Source organism: Strix uralensis, chromosome 10 (genome assembly GCF_047716275.1).
Source record: "Strix uralensis isolate ZFMK-TIS-50842 chromosome 10, bStrUra1, whole genome shotgun sequence".
NCBI lineage: Eukaryota > Metazoa > Chordata > Aves > Strigiformes > Strigidae > Strix > Strix uralensis.
This window is the reverse complement of record NC_133981.1, coordinates 5,457,467-5,476,722: the sequence shown is the minus strand read 5'-3', so window position 1 is coordinate 5,476,722 and position 19,256 is coordinate 5,457,467. Positions and strand designations below refer to the sequence as shown.

The window sequence follows — 19,256 nt, the reverse complement described above, 5'->3', positions numbered from 1 at the left end:
GGTCCAAAGCACTGTCAAGACTGAAAATAAATTCAGTACTTCTATGGGCTAAACAGCTGGACCGGCAGGTAGGCAGTGCAGAAAGGAATTCCCTGCAGGTGTAAATGGAATAAATCATCAAGCTCCCTTACAAGTATTCAGCTCTTCCAGCTTTAGTGGCAGCTGTGAACCCAAACCATGCTTAAACTTCCACACTGAATTCCTCTTGCTCTTTTTGTTTGGGCCCTTTATAATCTCTAAAAAAGTGCAAGCAGTTACTTATTGTTTATTAATAAATCTCCTGGTAAGCTATCCACTACATCCAGGCACAGACACATGTGCTGCTCACATTACAACCACATGGACGTTACTACAGATGAAAACAGAACCCTGCAGAACAGAGCCACTGTGAGGGGAGCATGAGACCTATGTCAGGTATATGTAACACATCTTTTTGTACCTGATTCCCCCTCAAAATAGGTCAGTTTTTTTCCTGAAATGCTTTGCCTTCCACCTGACTGATCTGAGACTCTTTGGAAGGCAGCAGCCTGCCCCTTCCTGCTTTTGCATGACGTGCACCAAGACAACTGCATACAGGAGGACCTAGCACTGCAGAGCAAGACACGGATGAGGTGGAAGGGATAAGATATAAAGAAGGAGCACACTGATTGCTGCCTAAAATGTAATTATAGCAGGTACTCGAGGTGCACGTCAAAAGAAACTCTCGCAGCAGTAAGCAAGTACATTTACTCAGAGCGCTGAGGCACAGTGGCAGCCGGGCAGGTCTGTAGTGCAAAGAAGATGCAGGGCAAGCAATTAGCAGCACGGTGTTACCACCCTCACATGCAACCTTTTGCACTGAGCCAGTCTGCTGCACCAACAGAAAGCCTAATAATGATACATAGATTCATCTGCACCAGCACACTGTAGTAGGGCACTGACCTGATTAAAGGGGAATGGAATCAGGGAAGGATAATCTTCATAACAAAATGAAATCAAAAAGGAAAGTAGAAAAAGTCCAGTTATCCAAGGAAACTGGGAAAGAGTTATTAATCTATGAAGAAATCTTCCAAGATTCTTCCAAAGGACAAGAACGATCAACTGTAATGCTAAACATATTGTAAATTAACTAAAAAAGGTTCTTGCTTATTTTTGTTCTCCCTAAGATATTTGAAGAAAATAAACAGTTATCATTTTGCTTTAGCAATCCCAAGCTAAGATTTCAGTAATATATCATTTTAAATTTACATTTACAGTGTTGTTCTTTTGGATAGAAGACACTTATCACTATAGAGTATTTTGTGGTCATTTAGGTTTGACTAAAATATATAAATGACATTCAGCAAGAGTAGAACTTTTCTGCCTAACACTCTTATTAGCCTCCCAGAGAGAGCCTGAGGGCATGAAAAGACTGCGAAGTTGTTTTGAGAGAGTTCTCATAAAACACGGGCATTTAGAAAGCAAAACCAAATTACTGGGAGTAATAACAGAAGCTATAAATGAGACAAATAACTTGTACTCATTCAGAAACACTGCCACCAATGCTCTAAACTATCTGCCTCAAAATGATGATGTCACTGCACTGAATCTCCAGAACTTTGGATGCTGCTGCAGCGGAGGTGTGCTCCAACATAAGGATGCAGAAAAGGCAATACCTTCGCAGGAGGCCTTAGTTTCATTTCTGACATGAGGAGCCATAAAACAGTGAATAAGAACTAAACTGCTTTGCTTGAGCAGTGCTGTACCTTTGACTGCAGGTCGATAGCTGGAGCCATGCCTCCAGTGCAGAGCATGCAGGAGGGAAAATCCAAGTATCTTCCATCCGCATTTTAGTGGCATTAAGTTACAAGGACTTCCAAACTGTGTATCGCTACCGCATAACAAAGAACAGTAAGGAAATGATCGCCTGTACCCTACCAGAGAAATGTCCCAGCTGTTAATTTAGAGTCCAAAGCTAAGTAAGTTTTACTAGAGTGAATTTATGACTGCTCATTATTTAACTTAGTCTAGGATCATAATTAAAGATGGTACTCTAAGGCGAATTCCCACTGATGGGAAACAGCATCATTTGAGACTCCAGCAAAGAGTAATCAGACACCTTTGGGGAAGTAATCAGGCATCTGTAAAGAAAACTCTGATGTCAAGAGCCCCTCACATGGGATGCTTGTTTAAGTGTTGTAAGGCTTGCAGCACGTTTAATGAGACAGAAAGGTTAAAGGGTTTTTTTTTTTTTCAGCATTAAAAAATATAAAGAGAAAGAAAACAACATTTGATGGTCCTAATCAGCAGCAACATAAAATGGGCAAATATCACTGCACATGCAGTACATCCTGAAACAAGGAAATGAAACACCTTTTCCTCCTGAGTTTCCATGCCTACACCTTTACTGAAGCAGGTAATGTTTTGTAAATACATCTCTGCTTGATGGGGCAACATGTGAAATTAGTAAGGAACATGTAGACTCAGGTCCTTGAACTGGATGGACTTTTATGTAAAAATTCTGTCTATTTGTCCCTGAAGAGCAATGTACACTATTAAACTGATAAATAATTAGCAATCCCTCTAGCACAGCTGCTTGAAAGCAGCCCGTGCAAAGGCAGGAGCACAATATGTGATGTGACAGACCAACACAGTCCAAAGCCACAGAGGACAGGCCAGAGAAGAAAAGAGGCAATTTTAACAGAGATGGTCATGTGCAAAAAAATCAAACACTGCCACTGTCACTGACACTTACAGTATCTGATTAATATTTTACAAATACAGTTGTGGTTTAGTATGTCTGTACAGAGAACCTCTAACTTCAAAACTTTATATAAATCAGTACTGTAACACTGGTGAGCCCTCTTGTTATATTTTACAGGCCTGATGACCTGCATGATTTAACAGCAAGATCCACTGTATACCTTGAATCTCTGAAAGTTTCGTCTTCTTAAAAAATATTGTTGTATGATGGTTTATTATCAGTCCACCAGTTACTACAATTACATAGCTGAACAGTATTTATCCTGAATGGTATATTTCAGAAATAAGATATTTAAAGATGATCTGTATGGTTTCTTGAAACAGTTCCAGGGTCAATTTAAGAATTAAGTTCAGCTCATGGGCTCTGATTCAGCAAAGGTCTTATGCATATGCTTTTATTCCAGGCATACAAGCAGTCCTCAAGAGAACCGTTTTAAATCAACTTTTGCCAACAGGAGGAAGGAATGAGATAAAGGAACCAAAGAAATCTCTGCTTGCTAAATACCAACACAAAAGGAAAACTGGAGCTTTCACTCCCAACTGAAAAATTAGCCCTCTACACTACTTCAGATTAGCTAAAATATTTTTACCATCTTGTATTCTGATGATTGAAAACACCACTCCCTCCCTTCATTGTCTCTTTAAAATTAAAAAAGAGGAGGAAGAGGAGAGTAACTGCAAAACAAAAGGTAACGTTCATATTGGCTAACAAACTGGATCCAAATGCACTGACAGTTTTGGTTGACCTAAAATAGCCTTTCCCAGAAGACATTTTATTTACCAAATGCCACTACTTACAGGGCTTTGCTAAGGAAATAGTCAAGAGGACTGGCATAAAGTGAGAAAAAGTTTTCCTCCAGTGTATCTGCAGGTTATGCTACTGGTCACAGTTCTGTGACCTGAGATAGCTTTGATATCTGGGAGAAAAGACATTCCTGTCTGGTGCCAAACTGTTCAGGATAGCACGTTTGTCAATGGACAACTGCAGAGCTGCATCGCTTTGTGCTGATCTGAAATTCCCTATTCAACAGGGAATTCTGAAAATTATTCTAAACATTATGCAAATTGTTCTGGGCACATTTTCCTCCAAAATAAGACAGGCTTACATAACGAACACTACACTGTTTTCTAGATTAGCAATACTGCCCACAGACTTAATAGAGTGTGACAGAGGAAACAAATTGCAAAAATTCACACCGACAAACCAACCCAAACTTCCCCTCTAGAGCTGAAGACCATCACAAACTGTATCACCTTGCAGCAAGTAAAAGACACATTTTTGTGACCTTGCCTTTTTCTACAGTACACAAATCTAAGCACAGAGAGGGTAGACAAGAGCCAACATGTGACAGCCATTGGTTACGTTGCTTAATGCAGTGTGGAAAGCATTGAGATGCAACCATGAGGTGTGCAGAAGAATCTGCATAAAATAAATTTGTTATGCTAACCCTACACTCTTATATTTGTATGCTAGACTGTCTGACTGAGAAGCGCTCTGTGCACTCGCTTCTCAGTACTTTTGCATGAATGACACTATATAAAGGGGTACTGTATTTACTAGCTGAATAAACAATAGGTTTTGCTTTCACTCAAGTATTATGACTTCAACTCTTTTTATTTATATGTCAGTAGTTCAGAATGTGCAGTGGACCAGGCACATCATCACTGTTCACCTTTGTCAAAGAAGGGGCCAGAAACATCCACGTTGTTATATCTCTGGAACAGCTATAACTCATCCCTGTAACCTTTGGAGGATATGCTACAATCCATTTTGTAGCAGCAACACTGCAGCAACCTATTTATTTTTAAGTTCATGAAAAAAATGCACCTATTTTCAGTGTCTCCTGGTGTGCACACAACCCAAAAAGTGACAAGTTGACAGAGCCTGTACAAAAAGACTGGCTGCCCAGCCATTAGCTTCCTATAGCAAAAGCTCAAGGGGGAAAAAAAAAAAAAAAAAAAAAAAAAAAAAAAAAAAAAAAAATCACAGACTCTAGCATCATCCCTGCCATTAGATGGCATGCTGAATGTTGTCAGAGCACAGGCAACGCATGCTCCCCACCTCAGGGTCTCTCTTGAGCATGTTGTAAGCTCAAACTCCCAGGCAGGCATGCGTACAGAGCATTACGGTACCTGGACACGATGGGAGAGGACCCAGAGAGAACCTGTTCAGAAAACCAGTCCCCAAGCATGGAAGGTGTCAAGCATCCAGGCACCAAGCTAAGTGTGGATGAACAGTTGTGCAGCTCCCTTGCTCCTGTAGACTGGCTCACATCATGTTAACTAAGCCACGTGTGCTTGGTTGAATCTGGGCCTTAGAGTTCTTAAAGATCAAAGTCAATGTGAATCTTTCCAGTTATTCAAGTGCTCCTTTGGTATCAACACTTCCAACTTCAAGATCAGCCCATTAACTACAGACCTTAGCATTTGTAATGCTCAGTCAAAATTGTGGGTTTCAGCTATTTACTATGAGGGTGAAAATCACCTAAAGCATTTTTATAATCTTAAAAACCATTCAGTGAATTGAGGAATATGCAGGCATGTGGCCAAAGCAGTAAAATCTTGAATATTATACCACATGTACCAGAGGTACCTTGGCTGCACTCAAAATAAAAACTAGTCAGTTTTGTCACTTTTAACATAATGTAACCTATTAACTTTCATCACTGTTCTGGGTAAGTAATATGTACACAGGATATAACTGAAGAAATAAATATTGACACATGTTGCTGTTAAAACACTGATTGAAAACTGCAGGCCAGAGCATCAGAGCATAGCAGGGTTTCTTCATTCCCAAGATCTCCTTCTCACTTCTGATGTAAATTCTCCGTCCCAAGGCTGCCTTTAATGTACATGAGGTTTGTGTACGTGTATATTAGATATATATAAATAAGCACACTCACAGAATAATGAGCCCTGAGAAATACACTCTTCCAGCACTCTCTTGGGAGGGTGAGGTTGCTGAACGCAGCTGTTTTCATGATTCACATCCTCTAAAAACTACGCTCTCTGTGCCTGGCCAGGTGAAAATGCCAGGTAGGAGAGGGAAGCTTGTAAATCTGCTTAGCTGTTTCCTCCTGGCAAACTGCCCCTCTCTTTACCTCTACCCAGAACTGGTTAAGCACCAAGCACTTCTCAAGACTGAAGACTGGGAAGTACATGTCATTCGTCCTACCTATAAATAACACCATTCAATAAAATGAAGGCAAATAAAGGTAGTAAATGATATTTATTTCTAGTCTTATTTTATCCAGTACACATTTCTCTCAGAATTTTCGATGTGCTCCTCTAGCCAGGGCTGTCTGTGCCAACACAACAACTGCAACGTTCCTCCCACCCGCCTCCATCCAGCTCATTATCCACTGTCTGACAGAAGCAAGCACCAGCTGCTCTACAAAAAGGCACATGAAACACTTCAGCAAGACATTAGAAAATCACCTGCCTATAAGGAAGAGTTTTTTTCCCCGTCACCACTACCAACAGATTGATACAAACGTTGAATTAAAAGGTTGATGGTTCTTCAAAAGTCTTGTTACTGTAAAAATGAAACCCATAACCACATCTGGATACTCTATTCCCATTCAAACACCCAATGAGTCAGTGCTAATGGGGCCGAAATTTTACCTCTGACCTTGTCGTTTCATGTTTCCCTTTTGTCAGGCATCTCTAAGGCCCTTAGAGGGGGAAACAGGCACATCACCTATTTGAGACTCACATATTCTGGGGCTTTATTGCTATGGCACCATGTGACAGTGAGTTTCACAGGTAATTGCAGGCATCTACAGGATTAGCTAATTTACTGACACATACCGACAAGGAATGCCTGCATAACTGCATTATTTCTTTGGTAGCTCACAGCTATCCTTGACACCATTTAATGACAAAGTAGACAAAAAAAATTTCTCCTATTAGTCAAGTGCAAAATTCCTAAGTGTAATCTACCTTTGGAAGCTTCTGTGCCGAGTGGATTTTCCAAAATGTCTGTCATATCTTGGCTCCAAGCATCCTTCACTGCAGACTTAGACACCTTCCTGTTGTTCAGGCTTTGCTGTGGTCGGAAGTTATTCCTCAGGTACTCCACGGACTTGACGTGGTCTTGCTGTTCAGTGGTGAATATGGAGTAGAATGCCTCCAGCTGATCGCAGCCATCATGGCAGGGGAGAGAAAGGACATTAATTAGAAAAACAATGCAGTGAAATCCGGGTGGCTGATAAGAAACTAAAATGGCAGGAAGTAAAATGTTGATGCCAAGACTGATAAACCACATGGGAAGCCAGGCTGCCCACTGAAATCACTGCCAACTGTCTTATCTCAGCACAGGGCTTATCCTGCCCAACAAGGGAGAAGGCCTTCTAGCAACCTGTGGACGTCTGTCATGGGCAAGGAAACATTTGTCCTTAGACCCCTTGTCTGGAAGTATTTCGTGTGTGACGCAGCCACGCCAAACCCTCCTCACCGCTGGCACCGTTTTGTTTTGCAGTATCGCATCAAAAAGTGCTTCCAGGTCATTTCTCTCCAAGAGCGTTCTCCAGGTCAGGGCAACACTACCTTATCTCTGAATACCCTGCAAAGTTTAGCTGCCAGGCTAAGCTTCACAGACAGCTCTTGCAGCACTTGCACAGGAAGGTCACTGCAGTTGACACACCTTTAAGGGACAGACACTCAAACCCATGAGCTGGCTTGCCCAGGAGCCAGGTCAGTAGCAGAATGGAGCAACCTCAGGACTACCAGCTCCAATGGTCCTTACCTCCCTATCAACCACTGTTCCCTCTGATACCCAACTACAGGGTGAGAAAAAAATAACACAGAATAAATGTATTTAGGTACAGTTAGCATATATTCCTCTGGGAATAAGTTTCTTCTGTTGGATTCAGATCTGAGCTGTTTTTAATAAAATGTATTAACCTGCAAGAAAGAATTGTAATTGGAAAACTTTTCTTTACTTTGTATCTTAGTATTCTTACAAAGGAATTTCCAGCAAACTAAGGTGAAAATATTTTCAGCTAATGTTTTTCTCACAGCTATCAAGGTCAGTATAGCATTTACTAATAGCTTGTTATCATTCAGGTCAGGAACTAGAATTAGTTACGTTGCTGCTGGAAAGATTGAGCAAGACAGAGCTGAGAAGGATTCAGTCCTGTTATTGTTTACATCAACATCAATTACATATATTGATAGTACGGATTTTGGGAGCACAGAATCTGGCCCAAGACTTTAAAAAGGGACTTGAATTACACTCACAGCTTAATGACAGGTCACTTTGAAAGCTACACCCTTTTCAACAAGTGCATCTGCTCGAGAAGCTATGGAGAAGCGTGTGAGTCCTGAAACTTGCAACTGGGAAAAATTATCATTGTAGCCTCGATTGATAGTACTGATAAAAATAATCAAAGAAAGGTGTAACAGAGCAGTTAAGCATCCTCCTCTGAATCAAGAGGCACTCACTACCATTATTTAATTTCCCTTCAAACCAGTAGTCTGAACCCCCTTCTGCTGCTGCTGTCCAGCTTGCCCAGTCTGCCGGTCTTGACAATCCTAGTTACTCTGCTGAAATCTGTAAAACTTCTCTGACCCCCCAGGGCAGGAGAGAGTCAATTTTTACGCATTTCATTTCAAAAATAAGTCCCCCTGGAGCGGGTGGTGCGTTGAGCCGGCTAATGGACATATGTATAAGAACGTTATCACTGGGAGCAGCACATGGATAGCAGGAGGGAAAAAGGATGGACCTTGCAGCTCTAATCCTGAGTTTGGAAGCTCTGCACTAAAACACAAAAACAAGGGAACTGAGTCCCGCTACAGGCAATCACCTCTGAGCTAACAGGACAACTCAGGCTTGTACATTTTTAGCAGTAGTTTCCCTCTAATCACAACTACTTTTACTGTACAAGCAGTGAAACTGAGGCAGGGGGACAGCAGGGAGGGGTGACAGCCAGTGACCAGTTCCCATCGCAGGCTGGGAACTCACATACTGCTTTCAGCCTTGCAGGTACTGATGATAGGATTTGGATTGTACTTTTTCTGCATCTTAGATGAATGTCCTACTCTCCAGTTCCCAACTGCAATTCTCTCTCTGATTCTTCAGAGAAACTCTTGAAAACTCTTGAAAACCATTTCCTAATTATTAGCAAGAGCCCACCAGAAGCACTGATGGATGGGTTAAAAAAGGGGTAAAGGGATTATCATCTTACACATTTGTCTTAAGGAAAAAACCCAACAGATGATCCTGCTATGCCCCTCTACGAAAGCACAGACCAAAACTCCTATGAATATTTACATATCTTTTGCACTTCATGCACTGGAAGCAGTTTTGATCAAGTCAGCTAACAGGGCTTAAGGTTACTTTATAAAAACTCAAGAACTTGGGTAGCAACTGCTTCTCTGAAGTCAAGTCTCTAGGCTTACACATCCATGACATTAATTGAATTTTTAAACTTTCAGAGAGAACTTTTAAAATATTTTCTTCTGCCATGCTACCTTGGGGAGGTATAATTGCATTTTAACAACTGCCAATTCAAATATGATTTTTAACCTTCCCCTTTTTATGTGTTGAAGTACATATAAGTCATTTCAACTTCACTTTTACTATAAAAATATTATCTACCACAAATGAGAAATTAATTTATCTATAGCTGCCAGAAAAGAAAAAAAATTATAAGAGCTGCAGTCAAGGAGCTACATTCATGTTCTTCAAGGAGTACAAGAGCTTCTGTTCAGAAGAAGAAATGAAAAGCTGTTGTAAAACTATTGTAGATACAGGGAAACCTGATCTAAAACTCCGAGTCATGTAATTACAAACCATTAAAGCCTGATATGCACAGTTTTCTAAGGGCTGGATATACAAATGGCAATTAAAAATACTGAAACCATTATGAGCACAATGAGATACTCTAGGTATGTATTACTAGAGATAATGCCATACTTTGGGTCATCAAAAGCACTTAGCTTTACAATGCATCTGCAGGGTGACACGGCTTGTCCTGTTTTGTTGTCTAATTATTAGGAAAGATGACGATGATGGAGCATTGAGAATAAAATATAGAAGCCTCCACAAATGGACCACTTCAGTACTGTCCTTTTTACAGCAAGGTATTTTGCACAAAAGCAAGGATTTAATTGGAACAGCAACAAAGCTTAAACAATATCACTTTCCCCCTCTGGGATTACAGGCTGCTTCACGTGGTTTGTGATAAAGAAGGTTAAACTATGGCAATGGATTATGTTGCACTGTTTCTGTTAGAGGAACAAATAATAATCATAGCAATGGCAGGGTGGCAGGCTCTTAAAATACACCCATCTAGGGCTGCCAAGGGGAAGAATACTATTATTTATTCCACATGTGTTGTAGTATCAATGAAAGTCTGTCTACACACAGAATTCCCAGCCCTTCATCCACACATGCATGCATAAAGCAGCACAACGCTAAATTTTAAAGGCTTGACTTGGCACAGTTACTCTTGAACAGCACAGGAAAGAAGCTATGCCAGGATAAAGTACCTTTATACCATTATAGTGATGGCCATAATTGATATTTACCAGTTTATTTGCATTTGTTAAAAAAGAAAAAGAAGAAAGAAGTCATGACCCACCTGATGCATATGCAGGGTATAAAACTGAGTGTGGGCCAGGCCTCGCAGCCACCAAATAATAAACAGTAAACTTATTGATGTAGTGAAAAGCTACAAGGGATTGCAAGTATCCTGCAGGCAAGGCCAGAATTCAAAATGATCTCGACAATCAGAGAAATGGCCTGAAAAAAAACAAAGGGTCCGATTCAACCAGGACCATGTGCAAAGAGGCCCACGCTTCAGCCAGAACCGTGGGCTGCATGAACGCATGATGTGCTCAGCACTGCCAGAGCGCGCTCTGGGGAAAGCCTCTAGCAAAGGGGTTCCTGCTGACCAGGAGCTGAACATGGGCAATAACGTCATGCTTTTGTGAAAAAGGCAAAATAATACCAGCATGGGTGGCCAGACACATGAATCCTGCCATGTCCCTCAGCCTTGGGAGGGCCCCAGCTGAAGCGCTGCAACCGGTTTTGAACACAGCACTTCAAAAAAAGATGAAAGAGTCTACGGGAGAAGCAATGGGTTCTAGAAAACATAAAAAAAAGCCAGGAGCAGGAGCGTGGTGATCATCTTCCACCTTTTTGAAATCTTTGAGAACCAGCATCTGTCAGTCAGGATCACCCAGTGAACTATTCACTTATACTTTACAGAATTAGGGTATTTTAAAAAGTTTGTTTCCAGTGGCTTATGCCAGATGAATAAAAGGAAAGACTAACTTCAGCAGGATGGCTTTCTGAAGACAACAAACTTACGATGTCAAAATACACTTAACTGGTAAACATCTGACTCCATCTAGCCATTACTTTATTGGGAGCATTCTTCTCCAGGCAAATCCCAGACATTGTGTCTATTTGCATTAAAAGCTGCTATGTGCTAATTTTAAAGATTTGTGCACCAGCTCTCTGAGCACATAATGGCAGCTTTACTGTGTTATAAAAACAGTTAAGCATGGAGAATTAATGGAAAGATGTCTTTTCTAATGTAATTAGTTCAAATTACTAAATCTGAGCAGAACTGAAATCACTCACTTTACTTTGAAAAGAAAGTTTCAATTAAAAAGAATAAAAAGGAACTCCATGTAAATATTTACACCATAGCTTAAATTTAATCTTAACAAAAACAATACCAAATAAATCATTGAAAGGAAACTGGGTTTCATGTTGTACTGTCTTCTTAAGACTGATGGCTCATGTTCAGAAACAATATTACTTAAGAGGAAAAAAAAAAAAATCACCGACACTTCCTTTTTTGTCAACAGAAACATTTTTGTTCTCAAAATTAAATCGGCAGGTTTTGAAAACCCTGTCTTAAAGAGGGCAAATCAAGAGTTGGACTTCACTAACAAAATAAACACACCTGATGGTAAGAAATGGGAACAGGCTTCCGAAAAACGATCCACTCCACGATCTCACTACATGGAGGAGTAGTCAGAGAACCTGCGTAGCGGTAGTAACTCCCCAGCGACGTCGGCAGAAGGTCCCTCAGCACAAAGGGATCCAGAAAGGTCTCCTTCTCTGCAGGGAAGATTGACAAGCAGAATTACACATTTTTTTATGTGTCTTTAAAACAGACATCACATCGATAGGCAGCCTAACAAGGTGTAATGGCAACAACATATTTTATCATATATATAATGAAAGATGAAAACACCCTATCAGGAAGGCTCTGTAAGAGTTGATGTGTTGATTATTAAAAGAGCAGCCAAAATGCTAGTCAATCCTATACCGAACAGGCACGCTCCTATTTTGAATGTGTGCAGGTGTGAAATGCCCTTGTTATCCCACTGGTTTGTGTTAGCATAGAAACAACACCGCGTTCAGTGGTTTCAGCACTCAGTAAATGGCTCTTCAGCTTGACAGCAGTGAGGGTTCACCAAGACCCAGCAGGGACACAGCTGGGCCCAGTGGTCCTGCCCGACCAAAAAGCATCAGGTAGCGTATCTGTCCCATCCTCAGCCGTGGCGAAAAGGACGCAGGAGCGGGGTCAATCCTTCTGCAGGTTTCTGAGGTGGAGGAGGCAGCACTGCTCAGCCAAACTTCTCTGGGAGCTGCCAGGGGGATGGACGGAGCTGAGGAGCAGGGCTGCAGGGCACTCCTGAAGCTCAACGTGGTGCTCAAAGTAGCGTCCAGCCAGTGCTGGTTTGGGACTGCCTGCCCCCGGCCACACAGGCATTGCCGGCGGTGCTGCTAGATGCACCAGAAATACGTGTCAAAGGTAAAACCACTGCCTCTTCTCCCTAACCCAAGAAACTCTTTCCCAGGGTCCAACAGTCTGGGGACAAACTCCTTCCTCTGAGAAGCTCCTTGGACAGCCTGAAATGCAAACCTAAGCACTGAAAGCATTTAGCTTCAAGTAACAGTGGCAAGCTGGTAATATTTAACATTGTGAAGAAAAATAAATAAATGAAAGGAGGGAACAGCTGCAGGCAAGACAATTTCCCTGCCATCTCTGAACATTTATCCTCTGCAATTTATGTTGACTCACAGGCCAAAGCTCCCTCTCAGCCTGTGCAAAGGTGTTCACTGCCTCAGGGCATGCTGACACGGGAGGCTCTCCCATACATCTCTATTCCTCACTTTCTATATTCCTTGTGCCTCAAACAAGAGTCCACATTTGGGTGGCAGGAACTCTTCTCCCTCTGTCTCAGCAGAGCTGCTAAGCAAGCCCACTCCCCCTGCAGCAGAGCGGAGAAGCAGGTAGGCTGGTGATTGACACAATCTTCCAAAGTCAGAAGGAAAAGAAAAAGGATGAAGTCTGCAGAATTCACTTCCATAGCATCCCACAGTTTTCTACAAGTCTTGATCAAATGAAGAGTTGCCTGTACCTCTGAGCAGTAGTCTGATAATCTGGGATTTTTTTCCTCCACTGCTGCTGCAAGGTGCAAATATGCAAAAATGCACTTCAGACATCTATTCTTCTGCACCACATCAACAGGTGTGCAATGTTTTCATAGCCTTTAGCATTCCAAAATATAAGTAGTTCCATTAAAGTCAAGGTATACATTGTAAGAGAATACTGCAATCTCTTCATTAACCATTTTTTTCCTTCTAATCTAAGTAGATATCAACTACGTCTGCATCTCCAAAAAGGAAACAAACAAATAATAAAACATTTTTACCTCTTCATAGCCTACCTCTGGGAAAACAAGTGTGCTTAGATAATAAATAGTAAAATATATATGATTGTTCAAAAGTTCAAAAAGATTCTAATCAAGAAGTCATAATCACAGCAAAAGGTCGTATTTAATTTGATTGACTTATTTTTATGCAGGAAAAATTGGTTAGAAAAGCTGCAAACTCAGTCACAGGACTTGATTTCCAAATGCAGCACACATACATCTTCACAGTGAAATTACATGGGTTTTCTATTTAAGAAACTGTCTCTATATGGAAGCTGAGCACACAGTGGACCACTATGAATCTGAAAAAGCATTTGAACATGCAAACATCCTCTTTGCGTTAACAGGCAATGACTATATATGAAATAGATGGGAGGTAGAGGGACATTTTGAAAAGTGATTTCCTCTTGTATTTAAGAAAAAAGTTTCAGTTTAAATTAACAATTTAACTATTTTTAGCTTTTATGACCTTTTATGTAGAATGATGGAATCAGTTAAGATGCTGGATAAACATTCCGTGAGAAATCGAGAATATGGAGTATCCCTTTATCAAAGGATGGCAGGAGAACGAAGCTCATTTTACACTTTCAAGGATTTTTGTGCCATATGCTGACAATATTATATTTTAATAATTAATTGTTCATCAAAGGAAAAGATGAAGAACAGGGATGCTAAATTCAAAGTTATTCAAATTGCAAAAATGAATAATACATGACTTTTATATTAAATACACACTGTATTAAGTAGTCTACATTTCATCCAACTCTGTCTTTCATTTTTAAACATTTTGAACTACAATATGAATAATCAACCAAGGGAAGCTTATTTAGACAGAGAAATACCTTATTTGAATGCAAACTGGAAGTATCCGACTATGATTAAATTTTGGCTATCAATTAGGGAGGGTTTTTTCCTAAGCATTTGGAAAGTCATAGTCAGTTGTGAAAAAGAATATTTCTTGAGGAAAAAGTAGCTTTCTAATACACAGTTTAAGTAGGGCAGGGTGTACTCGATCTATTTTCATGGATACAAGCAATGCTATACGTTTTCATTAATGAATTCAAAAGATTAAAAAAATACACATAATTGGATTCAAATAACTACTAAAATAGATATTAATCAATTGATTATGCTTTAACAACCTAATACTTATGAAAACTGATCATTCATTTGTATCACTTCCATCTAGAGGCATGGTGATGAGCTTTAGAAACCAGAGTCACAAACAGATCTTCACATGTAACTTAAAGAAAAATGGACTTAGAAATTCAGGAGTCTATCTCCCATATCCTCCAAGAGCATACAGAAACACTAAATGCCATGAAGTTACGTCCCTAAGAGCTTGAGATGCTTTTGAAAATGGGATTTTCAAGTCATGTGACTTTAAAAATATCAACCTTAAAATGGTTATTGTTGTTGGTAAAACTGTAAGGAGAGTAATTTGCAAGCTAAGCAAAAGAATTCATTGAATATGGTAGAAATATTTTATATACATAAACATACACACATATGTACATGTATATAATTCCTACTAAATGGGAAAGAACAAGGTTGAAAATAATATTACAACCTTCCTCACTGTCTTTTATGACCAGCTTCTATTTCCCATTTTCAGTGCTTGGGATGGGCATGAATTGTGCCAGAAGGCTGGGAACAGACTGAGCAGAGTGAGGAGTTTCTAGGAGGGAGAAAGTGGACAAGGCTGGGAACTACAGGATCTACAAGACAGCATTTGCTGGACGGACAAAAGCAATAAAACACACCAATGAAAACATGTGTTCGCCTGCAAGTACCTGTGAACCACTGCAATCAATGCTGCAAAACTGATCCATCAGCCACCTACTCTTCTTAGGCATAAACCAGAGCCCCAGACCAAAGTGGTCTCTTCTGCTGCTCCTTGTCCTACTCCCATCCCAGCACCAAACGCAGATGGGCACCCAAGCAGAAAAATAAACAGCTGAGAAATTGGAGCCCCAGAGACCATGCCCGTAATGACAGGCCCTCGAACTAGAGAGCATTCCTCTGGGAAAGCAACAACAAACGTGCTGCTGCGGCCACCACTCCCAGGCAATGCAGAAAAAAGCAGCACCGAAAGCATCCACTGAGATGCCCCACTAATGCAGTACAGCCAATATGACTGACAGTTGACAAACAGCAATACTTCGTTTACAGCACCAAGGCTCGTAAAAAAATGTTCACTCTAATATTTCCAAAGGAAAAATTAGAAAGTACCACAGATTCATTGTTGACAATTAAGACAATGAATGTGACATTTAAATTACTGAGTGTTCCACAGCATGAAAGGACAATACTGTATTTTAACTCTTATGTTCACCAAAAAAATTTAAACACAGCCAGCGGGTAACATATTTGACCACCTGATACAACATTCATGTCTACCTCTTGCCCCTTCTCCCATAACAGCAGTGTGAAAAGTCACACCCAGTATATTCTTTGTTTGGGCTGGTAAATCTCCCCACTGTTTTGCATGGGACCAAGGGCTATTTTTTGTACAACCCAACCCAAAGGCAGAGCAATTGCAGGCATGCTTTAAAAAGCTGAACTATTTACACTCCTTATTTGTCAAGGCATCACCACTAGATATGAACTAATACTGAATTGTGCACAATAGTTTTCCAAGTAGAGGAAAAAAATCAGATCTTAAACCAGATAGCAGTAGTGGATCTCCACCAACTACCGCAGTTTTCACAAGCTGATGCCAACAAATATATTGCAAGAGCCATCAGTTGAACATTTTGAGTTCAAGGACTGACTTGCTAAAAATACATTCTGTAAAACACTGGATAAAGACAGACCTGAATTTTAACCAAATCACTGTAGAGTAAGAGGCTTCTTGAGATATGCAGGTAAACAGCACACAGCTATCTGTGATCAAAACCATTTTTAAATCTAACAGGAACTTGGATTGGAGATCACAAGAAAATAACTATATGCCAAGTCCATTTATATCTCATGGAATGCTCTGGGACTTTCATCATGCTTTTCTGTAATAAAACAGGAACTTGGCTGCATTGAAAACAATATCTTAAAATGAGCTTATTTCCAAAATTAACGTATGTGCAATGCCTGATAGGTGGAAATGCTACCCAGCTACACTTTGAATAACTGAAATCTGCAATACCAATATGAAGAGCTTTGAAAGTCTCCCAAATTTGTTAAACAATGTTACTGCCAATTTCATTTTCACAATGAGCCAAGTAATTCTAAAGCTTCTGCATTCAAACATTTAAAAAGCAAACACACAAAAATAATCAAAAGGACACCATGCCGCACACCCACTGAGCCAGAACTCCCCAGATAAAGCAGGCTGCACACCAGAGCCAGGGACCAGGCTCACAGTGGTGATTTTAAAGATGAGATTACAAATAGTATATGTTACTTTAACTGAAGAGATCAGCAGATGAGTACTTGCTGTGTAAATCCAGCATGAAGAGCAGTTTCTGACAGTCCTCTGTACTCAGGGTAATCCTTGTCATTTATTGTGCAATTATTTTTCTCACTTTTATTTAGTTTTTTAAAAACCAGAGCCTCTGCTGAACAATGTAAGGACACAGAAAGCACAGCATGGTGGGGAGAAAGGGAATGAGATAATAACACAGTCCTGTCGACTAATTTAATCTGAGACAACCGGTGAGTGGTACAAAAAACAGGAGGAAATTAAAAAAGGCAAGTCTCCTATGCAAAAAAAATTGAAGTTGAACATTTCCATGCCAGGTGTTGGTCTCAGACTCAATTTTTCTCACTCCCTCTCTTAAAACTTCTTAGGAGGAAAAGGTTTAGCTGGGGAGGAGAGGTCTTAACTCTTTAAAGAAGTAAAAAATAATTCTGCACCTTTAATGCCTAAGTACTGCTGATGCAGAGCTTGGCAGCTCGGCTGTTGCCATTCTAGACTAGGTTGAGACTTCTCCATCTTTTGCAAAACCTAACCTAAGACAGAGGTACATGTGGAGACAAGGCTGGAAGGACATGGAAACTAAGAAATTCAGAATGTGCACCTGGGATAGGAGGAAAAAGAAACTATGGCAAGGGATTTACAGAAGAGGATCCTTGGAGCAAGCTGGATCCTGACAGAGGTAGGGTGAGGTGAGGCAGAAGCGGCCAGAGGAGTGTGGGCTGTTCACATCTGCTCCAGAAGAGCCAGAGCGAATCTGTGCGTTCTCAGACTTCACCACCCATCTCTTCTCAGCAAACATCCTCAAAACCCACCAGCAGAGCACCCAGCTCCTTCCTTCTGCAGGTGCTTTGTTCAGATTCAGCATCAACCTTAATTCTTAACTTTTAATAACTGCAATCTTCTATCTGTTAGTTTGAATTAGTTTTTCTGTGCAATATATTAATTCTATGTCAGTTCACTGGTCTTTACTCAAGCGTGACCAGCACTGCTTTCCGCAGAGCAGACAGGTGAAGGACCAGCGATTTCCAACACTTCCATCAGTTATTCTTTTAAATGATACAGACCCCTGCAGCTATGCACAGAGCTGCCCTATATAAAGGTGTGAACTTATCACCTCTGCTCTCATCTTCATTTCCCACTTCCCTCCTCCTCCCCTTTGCTCCATCGCAATTGTGTCCTGGCCCCTTTCACAGGGCTACTCTGACTGTGAACACAAGAACAGATCAGAAAACAAAAGAATATATCCAGATCATCCCCCAGGAAAAAGAACTGCTCCTCCTCATTTCCTTCTTGGTTTAACACATCGCACTGCTCTCTCTTTGATGGCCTTTCTTGTTCCAAATTGGGCTGCTGCTTTCTTCAAAGTTTTACTTTAAAAGATGAGGTCCCATGGTATCACATCTCACCCTCACCCCTCTCCCCCGCCTTTCTTCTCTACAACCCCTGGATATTTGGTGCAGAAAGCAAACAGCTTGTCAGGTGGTGTTATGGTTAAAAGTTAAAAACAAAAGAAAAAACCTGTCATGCTGCTAATGGTGTTTTCTTGTTATTATGCCTTCTGGTGTGATAGATCCACAGGGTAACTAACACCGTCTGGATTGCTTCCTTTTTAGTGCTGATTTATTTTAACAGGTTATTCACTGCCTTTTTTCCTAGGACAACTGAAGACATGTGCAACATTATTCATTTTCTATCCTTTTTCATTATTAAAGCAATTCTGTTTCCACTGTATTTTGGTATAGTGACCCCAGCAGCCCCTGAAACTTTGGTGGTCACCACAAACTTCCCTGAACACCTCTTGCCCATCTCAAGGGATACCCAAGATCACACTCTGCTCCATGCTGAGCCTAAGTTATGGCATTTTAATAATACAAAGGCAGAAGAAAAAAGTAAGATTTTTTTTTCCAAACTCCCTTTCAAATAAACAAAGGTTCCTCTCTTCCCCTCACCCCACCCCACATTCGCAAACAAGCAACAGATGCCATCGATTCACTTTGTACCTGAGCTTTTGATCTGTCTGCACTTTGATTTTCAGTGCTCACTTTTGACAAGGAAGGGAATAAGAGCCCCATTTTTGTGACATTAATAGAGGCTTTTCTGCTGTGGTAATTTATTTGTGCTCTGCTAATAATTTTCTGCTGATCCGTGTAGATTCTTGATGACAGACACAGAGAACAGGACAGAGTGACAAAACATGGTTTCCATCACCCTGAAAGATTTTCCAGGGGCCTGGGGTAGTGTGGGGAGCTGCTGCTGCCTCTGACAACCATTTGCCTGCATGGTAGAACAGAACTGTGCAGAGCAGCCGTGCCCAGGCTGGGAGAGGGCAAATGCTGCGCAGCCTGCAGCTCCGGGCACTGCCCTCAGGACTGTCATCGGGGAAGGAGACTCATTTTAATGCCTTTCAGGCAGCTGGTAAGAACACGGGAAAGGCATT

General features: G+C 40.8%; 1 protein-coding gene across 1 annotated transcript in view; it reads right to left on the bottom strand.

Moving 5' to 3' along the window:
* Positions 1-19,256, bottom strand: part of PTPRG (protein tyrosine phosphatase receptor type G) — a 408,233-nt gene that overhangs the window by 89,050 nt on the left and 299,927 nt on the right. Inside the window, exons 7-8 of the mRNA XM_074879020.1 lie at positions 11,643-11,800; positions 6,664-6,856 (exon numbers count right to left, since the gene is read on the bottom strand). Coding sequence (XP_074735121.1) covers positions 6,664-6,856; positions 11,643-11,800 — 351 coding nt within the window. The remainder of the gene's footprint in view (positions 1-6,663; positions 6,857-11,642; positions 11,801-19,256) is intronic.